Here is a 12,468-nt window from a genome sequence, read left to right as displayed (position 1 = left end):
TTCTTGGATTGATCAAGTAGTTGTGACAATCATAAAAGACCCCCCAAAAATGAGATGTGGTTGCTGCTCATCATGAGGCTCAGTTTAGTGTGCCTGAACTAGCTGTGACTTCTGAGGCAAAGCACTCACGTGTCATTACAGACAGCTCAAGGAAGAAGTCATTAGGGGTTATTAAGGAGGGAATGGAAAATAGTCTTTTTATAGACTGCTGGCTCATCTGGACTACTGGGCTTTGTTTGGGTTCTCTGAAAAGACCAGGTAGAAATTGCCAAGCTCTCAAAAGACAAATGGTGGGACATGAACCAGGCCCAGAAAAGGAAGGGGCAAGGAGTGTGACCGTGGTAGGTGTCCTCTCACAGCAGCTCCTATTCTGTTGAATAAAGATACTTGTAACAGTGACTTGTATAGATGTGCTACTTCTGTGCTCTGGTTTACTTTTGTGGTTAACACCGGAAGGCAGCAAATGAGAAGGAAATGAATGTCCTATCTCTAATTGCCAAGTGTTTTGACAAGTTTTTAATACACGCAAACTTTCTGTTGTTTTTTGTTTCTGAATAAATAGAAATACTATAAATTAATCGAAGTTCAACAAAGTACAGTCTGAGTTATAATAATGTCTGGAAAGTCTCCTCTTGCACAGAAGTGCTCTGTGAGGTTTCTGAGCTCTGGTTGCAACCTACAGCTCCAGGGCAGGAGGTACAACACAGAGGGATTGCTGTTAACAGTCTGTTTAGCGTGCTGTTTCCTAGGTCATTCTCACAAGACCCTGCCCTGAGAAATTACTTAAAACAAGAATCATCATGTGGGAAAGCTCTCAGAATGCTCCTGGTTATATATGTGTGATAGATATTGAGAAGGGATCAAGCAGCTAAGGTCATTTTCAATTGTGATGTGTATGATGCCCCTCCTGTCTTGGAGGTCTGGCCTGTGCTTCTCTGAGTGTTCAGAGGATAGTTGTACAGCTGAGAACCTGTGGCAACAGATATGTACTTTCTTTTAAATGTTTGGGTGACTGTAAGATGCCCATAATGTGCTCCAAGACGTTCTCGAGTCCCTGGCTGCTCGCCTTCCCTACAAAAAGAATTGTTGCAGTAACGTCCAGTGCCTTCACTCTTTCATCCTGAACCAGCTTCTGCTCCTGTGAAGCTGAGCAGGGCTCAGGCAGGGGAGGCACAGCTTGTTGATGTTCCATGACAGCCTATAAATCCCAGAAATTCTCTTTTGAAGAGGGAGCTAGTTAATGCTGAGTGTCCCACAGCCACCTGTCTGGACTGACTTAAGAGCATCTCCAGCACTGCACAGCCCTGCTGCTAAACAGACCACGGAGCTGCGTGAGAGGTCCTTTCATTTTCTTTTAAAGCAATTTACTTTGCTTCTGTAGCAAAGCTGCTCTTCCTTTCTAGATTTTTCCTTTTCTTGCATGATAGAGCACACATTTTTGAAGCATACCTTGGCATTCCTGTTTCGTTTGGCATTACAAATCTTTTTGGTTTCCAGAGAAACTGCTTAAGTGCTCAGATGTTCTGGAGTTAAAATAGCACTGCAGGCTGCATTTAGAGGACTGGAAGGACAGCAGCATTCTTAACATCACATTCTGATCGCACTGGAGGCCTTGAGACAAATGAAAATGCCTGGGGTAGGGCAGATTTTGTATACAATGCCAGTGAGCAGTCATGAGGTGCTGTGCTATTGTAAGGAAGCTGTGGTGTGTAATTAAATATAAGCTAGCAAAATGCTACAGGTAAAGGTTAAGTCTTCATAAGACCAGATGGTTTCTAGAATGTGATTTTTATTTATTTATTTATTTTTTAATGAGGAGAATGTCATCTAGTTCATTGGCAGTGGAATGCTAATGTTATTTTTTGCCCTTTAATTACGAACATGAAATATTCATGAGCTGTAGAGGTAATTGGGGATTTGTCTGTACTGAACTGGAGTAATAGAAGTGCATGGATGTGTTGGCCCACAACAGATATGGCCTCTAGAATTTGTCCAGGCTCTGCAGTGCTTCTGGTTTATTTTGCAGACACCATTTTCTATTTAGCTTTTACACAGAACATCAGCTGAAGACTCCCATGTAGCTGGGAAAAGCAAAAGCAGCTGGGATTTTCTTTCCTTACAGGAGAAGGAAGCTGTGCACAGATGTGATTTCCTTTGTGTTAAGACTGAGGAGTAGTTTATCAGTGATATCACTGTGGGGATTTTCTATGGGCTGATGGTCGTTCCAAATGAAGTGGGCAAGCTGGAGGAGAACTTGTGTATGCAGTGTGCTGGACAGCATCAGTTTCCTGGTTTTAGAAAGGTGATTTCAGGAACCAAGAATTGCAGTCTCTAAAAGCAAGTAAATGTAGCCATGTGTTGAAGTTCTGGGTTTCCTCAGGGAGAAACAACTAAAATACAGTTTAGTCTTTGTTTTCAATCTCGAGGGATTTTGTTCAGTGAGGGATCTCCTTCTGCATGGGGATCATCTTCCGGTGATGAGGAGTCACATTAGTGTTAATCTTTCCTGTGATACCTCATTGACATCAAACTAAGGTCAGTACTGCAGTCACCAAAATAAGTGACATGATATTTGTGTTCTAAAAGTTTAAAAATAAAAATAAAAAATAAAAAAAAAATAGGCTATAACTATGGACTGCTATTCCAAAGCATATCCAGAAATCAAAGAAGTGAGTGTGGCTGCCAAAGTTCACTTTGTGAAATTAATGTGTAGGGCTGCTTATTTGTGGACTGAAGAACACAACTGAAGAGTGGTTAAGCTGGCATGGCAGCATACCTCAAATGTCTGCCGTTGCAAGGAGGCTGTGGATGCACAAACTTAATATTTGAAAGCCATGAAAGTGGGAGAAATCCAAATCTAAAACTAACAGTGTTTTTGCACATGCGTTTCAAGAAGTTTATTTTCAATTATGTGTATCTAAGGAGAGCTCATGAGTTGGGCCTGGGTAGGGGAGCCTGCTCTCTTCTCTGGGAATACTGAAGAAGGAGCAGGAATTATGGTGTAGTTAGATGTGTTGTAATTCTCACCTCCTGTGTGGCTTTCATTGTCAAATTCCACATTTTTGTCTATTGTAAATATAAAATCATCCATCCTTTTTTATTTTTTCCCCAGATGTTAAACCATCTAACATTTTGGTAAACTCTAGAGGTGAGATCAAGCTGTGTGATTTTGGTGTCAGTGGACAACTGATCGATTCTATGGCAAACTCATTTGTTGGCACGCGCTCCTACATGTCTGTAAGTACAGGCTTGATAGCTTTGAGCTCACTGTGCATTACGGTAGAGTTATCACAACTGATCAAACACAATCCCAGCTGTTGTGGCTATTTCTATTGCTTTCATAGTTTGTTTCACTTCCTGCATTCCAGCAGTATTCCGGTATGATATCACACTGGAGGTGGGGGAGAGAACTGTGGCAACAGAAGCCAAACGTGGCATATTTTCATAACACTACAGAAGACTGCAATTGCATCTACATTGCAGAATCCAGTTGGTAAATGCATTTGCAGTTACAGTTTATAAAAGACAGTATTTATGTCTTGTTCTCCTTATTTAATTCCCATGCTTTCCACTCCACTTTCTACCACAGTCACTTAGGGAGGCACGCTGCTCCCTCATTAGTGGGTCTGTTGTGTCTGCTCCTGAGAACTCAGTGTGGCTCTGGTAGCAAGGAAAAGCATGGGAGTGGCTGTTGTGGGCAAGGCCACGGCAGCTGCTTTGTGACTTATTGCAGTGTGCTCTTTATTCCTGTTCACAAGGAGTACTTTGAAACTTGCTCTTCAAGGGAACTCTGTGTTATGTGAAGGTCATTGCTAATGGAAATAAAAGGTCTCCTTTTCTAATATACTTACCTGTTCAGCATGCAACCAATTACCTCATAAAATCAGAGCACTCAGAATTCCTGCTGTAGAATTGAAACTCTGTGGGCTTGAACTTAAAGGACAAAAAGCATAATAATGCTGCTTCTGCTCAGCATGGGACCTGCATTTTTACATCAAAGCCAGTCTTCTCTTTTTTTGTCATTTAGTATGGGTAACATACTTGAAATAACTGTGGCTTATGTTCCCACACACACTTTTAGGGGCTGTTGCTAACAGCATTTAAAAAAAAAAAAAAGAATCTCTTTGAGGCTTTTGGCATGCTGCTGGCTTTCCTTTTTTCTTCTGGTAGAAAGAACAAGAGCAGAGTGCTGCCTACCTTCAGGTTTTTTTTCAGTTTCTTGTTTCTAAGAGACTGAGATTCAGCTTTGCTTTGTGTCTCAGTCCAAGCCGTGGCTGTGATTTTTATTCTTTTAATATTGTCTGAAGTACCTTCTCCTGCAGTACCTCCCTTAGCATGCTACTTAACATGACAGCTGGAGAGTTGTTACATGCAAGATAACATCATCTTCTCTTACATGAAGGTGTGTGCAATCAACAGTGCCTAACTTGAATACATTTTCTAGATTTTGAATACATTTATTGTGCAGGCTTCTTTACACTTACATTCAATGAACGTTTGTATATTTTCCTTTTGGGGCATCTTTAACCACAGCTCAGAAATGATGTGGTTTATTGAAACGGCTTCAAGCGAGCTGATGTGGGAGTGAAGTGTAACAGAAACATCAATAGATTACAAAGCTCAACAGTTTGTTTAGAAACTGTTTGAATTTGGATCTAGAACTGAAGCATGCCTGTACATGTAGGAGCTCTTGCATAAATACATTTCTTCTCCAGGGACCTATGTGAATGCTGTCAGCTGACAGGAATGACAGACCACAGGGTTACTGCTAGAGCACCACGCCACTTTTGCACCCATACATAAATGTACCTTCCCTCTCTTTTCCAAAACATAAAACCTGGTTCAGAGAAGCCAGGGGAATGCTTAGTTGCCACTACTAGTTTTGTTTCCGTGTTCTTTAATTATCCCATCACTGTTAATAGTTGCAGCATTTAGATATCTTGTTAAAGATGTAAAGCAGCAATGTGGTGGCACCACTTGTAAGAGTCTCATGTATTTGTAGGATAACAAAAAGTCTGTAGAAATTCTGGAACTGTGGATGAGATTTCTGGAATAGAAGTTATGTCGCTCATTGGAATCTGTCACACTATGTATGGGGATTTCATCGCCTGCTTCGTTCAGGCTATTATAGAATGCAACTTTAAATGTCTTTGTTACAGTACTTTACTGTGTCTACATTTTCTTTTCTTCCTGGTAGCCCGAAAGGCTGCAGGGAACTCATTACTCAGTGCAGTCGGATATATGGAGCATGGGGCTGTCTCTGGTGGAAATGGCCATTGGCAGATACCCCATTCCTCCTCCTGACTCCAAGGAGCTCGAGTTGATGTTTGGCTGCCCGGTAGAGGGAGATTCTCCAGTCACAGAGACCTCACCCAGGCAAAGAACCCCTGGTCGACCAATGAGCTGTAAGTTCCAAAGTGAGAGGCAAATAAAGCAGTTAACAGTGGAACAAGCCATACCAAACAGACTGCTAGTGTCCAAAAGACGTACAAAACTAATGTTAAGATTTAAAATCAGATTCTTTTCTGATATGCTTTGCTGTAAGCTTAGGTTCTCGCTTATTGAGTGTTGATCTGCATGATGTAGCTTTATACTTTAAGTAAATAGAAATGGAACAGACAAGGTTGATAGGGCATCTGCTTCAGTCTCACTATGAGAAGGTATTGGAGCTTGGAAATCAAGGACCAGATGTCCTTATGCTAGTAATCATTTCTGAATGCCATTAAGATGAATTCCGTTGGTATGGTTCATCTCCAAAGATGCAACGACATCCAAGTACAACAGGAAGATTCTCAGTGAAGTTAATGATTTGGGTCAGACTTGACAGTAATGATCTGTCCTGGAATGAAAGTATTACTGTTACTATTCCACTTTCTCCCTGTGAATTTACTGGGTGCCCAGAAACTCTGCCATGCAGGAATCAGGCATGTGCCTGTTAGCTTCTGAAAACAGCCCTGCCTCTTGAGAGTGATGCTGTGTTTTCCCACCTACCTTATTTCTTCTTAGCCTATGGACCAGACAGCAGACCCCCAATGGCGATCTTTGAACTTCTGGATTACATTGTCAATGAGGTAATCAACTACCTGCACTAATTTAATTGTAAACTTTTAAAATGCAAAAGTTGGTGGAATATAGGGGTAATGTTATGGTAAGTCAGATTCTGATCTTTATCACTGCAGTATGAGACATGTCCTTGTTTGGGCTGTCAGCCTGAAAACTGAAGTCTGCACGTCTGCCTCGTACTTGTTTGAGAGCTCAGCTCTGGGGAAAAAGGCATAGGTAGCATCAGGGCAGCTTTACTCAGATGTTGGACTTAGCTGGCAGACTCTGGGTAGGCTGTACAGCATCCTTCGTTCTGCTTTAATTGATGGGACTCTTTTGTTTAATTTGTTTTCAGCCACCTCCAAAACTGCCCAATGGTGTTTTTGGTTCTGAATTTCAAGATTTTGTTAACAAATGGTAAGTATTTTCTCTGCTAATGTGCCTAAAGCTCATTTTATAGGCACCAGCTTGACAACATATGCATTCAAAGAGAACACCAAAGCTAGGAGGTGTTCCACTCTTTAAGATATCATCTCTGCTTCTGTGGCAACTCAAAATTAGTACTTCCTCAGCATTGAAAACACCACAGTACTTAAAGACTGATCATGCAAAACTCTTCTGTAAGAGGATCCATACTTTTATGAGTAGCATTCTGCAGTGAGCATTCCATGTGATGCAGAACTCTTGCATGCTCCAAATTTCCCTCCCTAATGGTTCACTGAATCATTATCACAGTATTAATTTTCTCACTTGTTTACTTTTCCAAGTACTGGATGGGTATGATCAGCTTTAAGGAAAGTGGTTTATTCAAGATGAGTGAGTTTTTTTCTTTTAAAAAAAAAAAAAAAAGAAAAAAAAAAAAGAAAGAAAAAAAAAAAAAAAGCTAATAGCTAACAACAGAAAAGCTAGTTCTGTTATTAGCTATTAGCTATTTCTACCAGAAGGAACAGTGACACAAAGGAACAACTAGTAGATACTGAGCTGGAAAAGACTTGGGTAAGAGAGACCTGAAGGATAGCGTGTGATACTGTTGAATGTAAATGCAAATTTGATCCCTACAGCCTGACTCTGTACTTTCACTTCTGCCCCCACTGAACAATGTTGTCTGACTCAGGATTTCATACCTAAAATTATACTTGTGAAATCTACAGAGGCAGTTGCTTACAGAAATCCTCATGCTTTTACCTAGAGTGGTGTCTTCCCAGGACAAAAACAGTATACCAACACAATCTAACTTGATCTTGCTTTTGAGTGTAACCTGTGTAATGCTTTGTTTTCGTAGTTTAATTAAAAATCCTGCTGAGAGAGCTGATTTGAAGCAGCTGATGGTAAGTGAAAGTTCTTAACTTGAAATGGAACATTATTCCATACAGGCTGGGTTCCTCAATTGAGTTGAGCTGAGGGTCAGAGCGGACAGCCTAGAATGTCATTTGTGCCTCCTGACGCAGCTCAAACAGTTCTGGGGGGAGGGAGTGCTTCTCTTATCCAGAGATCTAGAGGCCTCAGAGTTTGCACACCCTGAAAACAGGAGCCCTGTCGAGGTTTTGCAGTCTGCCATTTGGTTGATTAGCAAAGTAGCTTTTGCTTTGGTTTATTAGCCAGTCGTAAAGTGTGTAAGAGGACGGCTGAACTGAATTCCTCTAACCTTATGGACTACTTGAATGAAGTTTTAGCTTCTGGGAAAGAAGCTTGCTTCTCTTCTTTCATCAGCTCGGTGATGCAAAATCTGTAGAACTACTAGATACAAACAAATCTTGCATTTTTTTCTACATGAAATGACTTCACTTTCCCTGGATCTTCTCATGGCCTCAAGTTTAATGCTAGGGCTTAAGTTGTACTGCAGAAAATAAACTTTGCTGTGCCCTGATACTGCTGTATAGTAAGGAAGGCTGCAAAATACAATCAAATTCTTTCTGTTGCAAAAATCTCTTGTGTATGAAAGCAGACATTTTCCAGAGTGTGTTATCTCAAGTGGCAGAGTCACATTCTTATCGTGTACGGTGGTGTAAGTACCCACAGTGTAAGCACTGTGTAAGCAGTATTCCTCTGGAATACTTGCAGTATGGACCCTTCATATGCTGATTATTTCAGTAATCCTGCAGAAGAGCTCTACTGGTCGCCTTAGGCTTGCTACAAAATTTGGCAAGCCACATGAATACAGAAAGTAAATCAGACTTATTGTAGCTGATTCAAAATGATTCTTTGCCTCATGGTGTTGCCTTGCAGAGTGTTTGAGTAACTTTGATTTTCCTCTGTTAAGATTCATGCTTTCATTAAGAGATCCGAAGCAGAGGAGGTGGATTTTGCAGGATGGCTTTGCTCGACCATAGGCCTTAACCAACCAAGTACACCCACGCATGCTGCTGGAGTCTGAACGTGGAAGAGCAAATCCTGCCCCGTACATCTGTTAACAGCGCTCCTTTGGTCCTATTTCCTAAGCTTGTACCTGTTCAAACATGTATTTCACCTCTTAAGGAAGAATGTCTTTAGAGCATGTGCCAAATTGTTTTAAATTTTGTCATCAACTAATTGGTATTGTATTGGGTTACGTTTGTTTGCTGACCAAAATGTAAGATGTTTAAGTTACAGTGCTTGCTGATTTTAAGTGATTATGGATATTCTTTCTTAATGAAAATATCACAGGGGGAATTTACCCCTGGATTGTTTGAACTTTATCAAGGCTCTTGGTAAACCGTTGGTACTTCAGTCATGCTAACCTAATCTCCCATGCAAAAAAAGGGTTAGGGATGCTCCAAAACTGTATCTGTTGAGCATGCTTTTGCTGCTGCCAAACTGTATCTTGGAAGTTAGGCCTAATGGTTCCAATTTTGCTGTTGTTTAGAGATCACTCTTTCCAGGTAAAGAAGGCAAGAGCTCTGCATTCCTTGGAGTGGACAGAGCAATATTCTACTTGTAGACTTGTTCATATTTCTATATTTATTTTTAAAATGTGTCATCATACTTGGATTTAGTGATGTATGTCTTTCCGGTTGATTTTTAAAGGGTAGCTCTCAAGTGTCCTACAGAATCATGACAAAGATCTGGGCAATTTGCTTTCTTTTAACCTTAAGATTCATGACAGCTGTGTTTGGTGTCTAAAGTGTATGAAGATCCTCTATTGTTTTATTCTCTCAGATGTTTAGCAGTGGATTCTCTTAATAAATATATTATCAAGTAACTTGAAGCTGTTCTTTTAAACTCAAAGGAGAACTTCACCAAGACCTTCATCTTATTCAGTGCCATATTATGTGCACTCCATTATCTTTTTCATGTGTGTGAAATAGACAAACTGTCACACGGAAGAACTACAGCAGTACTTTGTACTAGTTGTTAGAGGAAATATGCAGACTGTGGACAACAATTTTTTAGATAGGAAAGCTGATTTTACTATTTTGTGCTACATGCAGCAGTGATTTGAACACTGCAAGTACAGTTACATGTAGTTGGACAGCAGCAACAGTACTTTATTGCAACATGGAGAAGAGTGGGCTGGACTTAATTTCAAAAGGCCTGGTTCAGAAAAGACAGCAGGGAAAAAGAAGATGCAGCACAGACACGAAAACAATTTGGCAATCTCCTGGGGCCACATAACTTATTTTTAAAGGTCAAAATTTGTCTCTAGAGGTGAAACCCCAGACCAACAGTTCCAGAGGGGCTCTGCAGAGGTGCAGCAGGAAGCAGATGTCCCTGGGCTGAGATGGGGCTGGAAGTGCCACAGACATGCTGGGAACTGCAATGTGCAAGAGGAGACGTTGGCTACTGCGGTGCTTACAAACTCTCCATATGCCTCCAAAGAACCATTTGACACTCCAAGCCATAACATTTCTTGCTCAGACATTTTATTTTCTCCTGCAAGCCTCAGGAAGGCTTTGCCAAGTGTTTTGAATTCACATTATAAGCTCTTTCATTAAGACATCCAGGCTTGTCAGAAAAACAATTAGTCTTTAGTACAGGATGAAACTGGAATTACGTTCCTATAGCTACAAGCCAAATAAGAGCCAAATAATTTCTCTTCAAACAGTGGCAGGAAGGTGGTGGAGGTTGAATCAAGTGCTCTGATGACACCCAGGATACTGGATGCTTTCCTAAGTTCTTTTCCTGCTCTTAAAAGCAAACTCCAGATAATGGTTGATTTTATCTTCTCTGAGCTGTTAATGCCAGAGACAGCAATAGCACCTTTAGCTGGCTGTGCAGTGAACAACCTGGATTGCTGTGGCTATTTTCTTTATCAAACTAAGTGGTAAGGATATTATTTTTACTCATCTGCTTTTCATCAGCTTAACAGAGTTTGATTTTGTATCCCTCAAAGCAAGTCTTTAAGAATTGATCAATAACCAGCTGCTCCACTTGGTGTCCACATTGCACGAGGAGGAAGAACACACTGTGTACCTACAGGAGCAGTATAAGCTTGTCACCATACCATTAAATACGCTGTGGAAGGGACTTTGCATCACTTTCCAAGTAAATTTTAATTTCTCATACTCCTTAAAGCGGAAGGCAGACTGGCATTGAACTACAAATTCACTGTAAGGGAAAAAGATAAAAACTGAAAATATTAGTTCCTTATTACAACTAATATGGACTAATTCTTACCATACAGTTTGTGGAAGAATAAAAGGCCAATGGGCTGCTATGCTGAATGAGCAAGTAAGAAAAACGTGGCTGTTACATCAGCCTGACAGTACTTAAAAACAGCACCTGGAGGGACAAGAGAGCTCCCTTGCTACTGCACTCAGCATCAGGGCAGCAATGCAATGTCTGCTGCTCCTCTGAGAGAACAATACAGCTCCTCTGGGTCACACTTACAGGACACGGATGTTGAGTTGTCTGTGTAACTGAGAGCACTGCAGCAGAAAGCCTGGAGACAAGGCTGGACACATCTTTTCTCACTGCCTCCCTTTAAACTTCCAGTTTAAGCAACTGAGGTTATGATATAATCATTGGTTCACAACCAGCCTCTGCGGCCTGGTTTTGTTTTTCAGCAACAGCAAATACGAACAGACAAATTATTGCTTTCACTGTGTTAAATTAGTCTGAATTAATGATTTTTACCTTGTATAAAGATGTAGTAAGCTACACACTAGGTTTGCAAAATGGATTATGCTACATACTGGTGCAGCAAGTTCTCATTCTTTTAACATCTAATTCAAGATCTGCCAAGCCTGGGACATTTGTGTCCTCACAGGTAACCTGCAATTCTGGGAGTCTGGCATGTCACACAGCACAACACAAACATCTGCCGGCAAGAACAAAGAAGGAATTCCTGAGTCTGTATTAAAAACCATTTTGACTCTTGTCTCTCTCAAGAATCCGATTCCTCCTCCTCTTCCATCTCCTCTTCATAATCTCGAATACTCAGCTGTAATTCCGTTTGATTGATAGCAGCCTCGTCGTCCATCTGCCCGAGGATCTGTCACGATAAGAGAGTGCAACTGAGGGCTGTCAGCGCCAGGAGCAGCGCCGAGCTCACAGCCGAGCGCCCCGTTCAGACGGCACTGCAGCTGCCCGCCCCAGCAGCCCAGGGAAGCGATGAGCATCGCCGAACAATCTCAGGAGCTCAGCTGAAGGCTCAGACCGTACCCACATCCCAACCGCCTCTCGGCTAAAACGCTGCCTTACACTTAGGAGCATCGGACGCAAGCAGCCATTCCCAAACCCGCAGGGACGGGGAAGCCGAAGGGCCGCTCCCGTTCGCGCTGTGCCTCACCTGCTGCGGGTCCTCCGCGCCCGGGGCGGCGGCCAGGTCCTCCTCCCGGGACCGGATCATGGACTGCAGCGCGAGCTCCTCCACCTGCGCACGAAGGGACGCCAAGGACTCGCGGTCACCGCGGGGCGGCCACGCAGAAACGAAGCGCTTCCGGCGCCCGGCGTTCTCTCGCCACGCCGCGGCAGAAGCGCAGCCGTCGGCCGGCCGCAGCGCAGCGCGGCAGAGGAACGGCCCGCCCCGCTCCCGGAGCGCAGCGCCCGCCCGGTGCCACCGACCTTGAGCCGGGTGAGCTGCTCGTGCAGCGCCGCCTTCACCCGCAGCAGCGTCTCCTCCTCCTTCCGCAGCTCCTGCAGGCGGCTCAGCATCCTGCCCGCCGCCCCTCCTCCCCGCTCCCGAGAAGCGCGGCGGCCGCGCCCACGTGACCCCGAGGGCGGGAAGCGCGGAGCGGCAGCGCCCCCCTGAGGGCGGGAGGACGCGTAGCGGCCCGAGAGCGCCGCGTGACGTCACGGCTCCGCCATTTGCAGCGCTGTGGCCGCCCCCGCGCGGCGGAAGGAGAGCGCGGAGCTGCGAGCGCGGCTTCCCGCTGCGAACGCGCCGCAGAGCTTAAGGGAAAACCGCCCTCCCCCAGCGGCACGCAGCACCTCCGCGCAGGCGGACTGGCAGCCGTAGGGCCGCTAGAGCTACGCGTAAAGGGCGCTGCTGAGAGCTCCGCCCCACCC

General features: G+C 43.4%; 2 protein-coding genes across 2 annotated transcripts in view; one reads left to right on the top strand and one right to left on the bottom strand.

Annotated features, from left to right (window-relative positions):
- MAP2K1 (mitogen-activated protein kinase kinase 1) overlaps window positions 1-9,220 on the top strand; it is a 31,431-nt gene extending 22,211 nt beyond the window's left edge. Inside the window, exons 6-11 of the mRNA XM_052671833.1 lie at window positions 3,113-3,237; window positions 5,198-5,405; window positions 6,007-6,071; window positions 6,398-6,459; window positions 7,325-7,370; window positions 8,303-9,220. Of these exons, the coding sequence (XP_052527793.1) occupies window positions 3,113-3,237; window positions 5,198-5,405; window positions 6,007-6,071; window positions 6,398-6,459; window positions 7,325-7,370; window positions 8,303-8,416 (620 nt within the window). The 3' untranslated portion in view covers window positions 8,417-9,220. The remainder of the gene's footprint in view (window positions 1-3,112; window positions 3,238-5,197; window positions 5,406-6,006; window positions 6,072-6,397; window positions 6,460-7,324; window positions 7,371-8,302) is intronic.
- Window positions 9,221-9,864: 644 nt separating this feature from the next.
- Window positions 9,865-12,129, bottom strand: SNAPC5 (small nuclear RNA activating complex polypeptide 5). The gene is made up of 3 exons (XM_052671834.1): window positions 12,025-12,129; window positions 11,750-11,833; window positions 9,865-11,452 (listed from the first exon to the last, which is right to left on the bottom strand). Exons 1-3 carry the CDS (start codon window positions 12,112-12,114, stop codon window positions 11,345-11,347), a joined length of 282 nt encoding a protein of 93 aa, XP_052527794.1. The 5' UTR covers window positions 12,115-12,129; the 3' UTR covers window positions 9,865-11,344.
- Between the last annotated feature and the right edge of the window lie 339 nt (window positions 12,130-12,468).

This window comes from Tympanuchus pallidicinctus, unplaced genomic scaffold, assembly GCF_026119805.1.
Source record: "Tympanuchus pallidicinctus isolate F22 unplaced genomic scaffold, pur_lepc_1.0 scaffold12, whole genome shotgun sequence".
Classification (NCBI taxonomy): domain Eukaryota; kingdom Metazoa; phylum Chordata; class Aves; order Galliformes; family Phasianidae; genus Tympanuchus; species Tympanuchus pallidicinctus.
The sequence above is the reverse complement of the archived record's forward strand: the minus strand, read 5'-3'. Positions and strand labels throughout refer to the sequence as shown.

What these genes read in the sequence shown, in the direction of transcription:
- SNAPC5 (XM_052671834.1), bottom strand. Translation starts at nt 12,114, where the DNA reads ATGCTGAGCCGCCTGCAGGAGCTGCGGAAGGAGGAGGAGACGCTGCTG. An exon ending in AGCAGCTCACCCGGCTCAAG is followed by an intron (nt 11,834 to 12,024) that starts GTCGGTGGCACC and finishes CTTCGTGCGCAG; the next exon opens with GTGGAGGAGCTCGCGCTGCA. An exon ending in GCGCGGAGGACCCGCAGCAG is followed by an intron (nt 11,453 to 11,749) that starts GTGAGGCACAGC and finishes TTATCGTGACAG; the next exon opens with ATCCTCGGGCAGATGGACGA.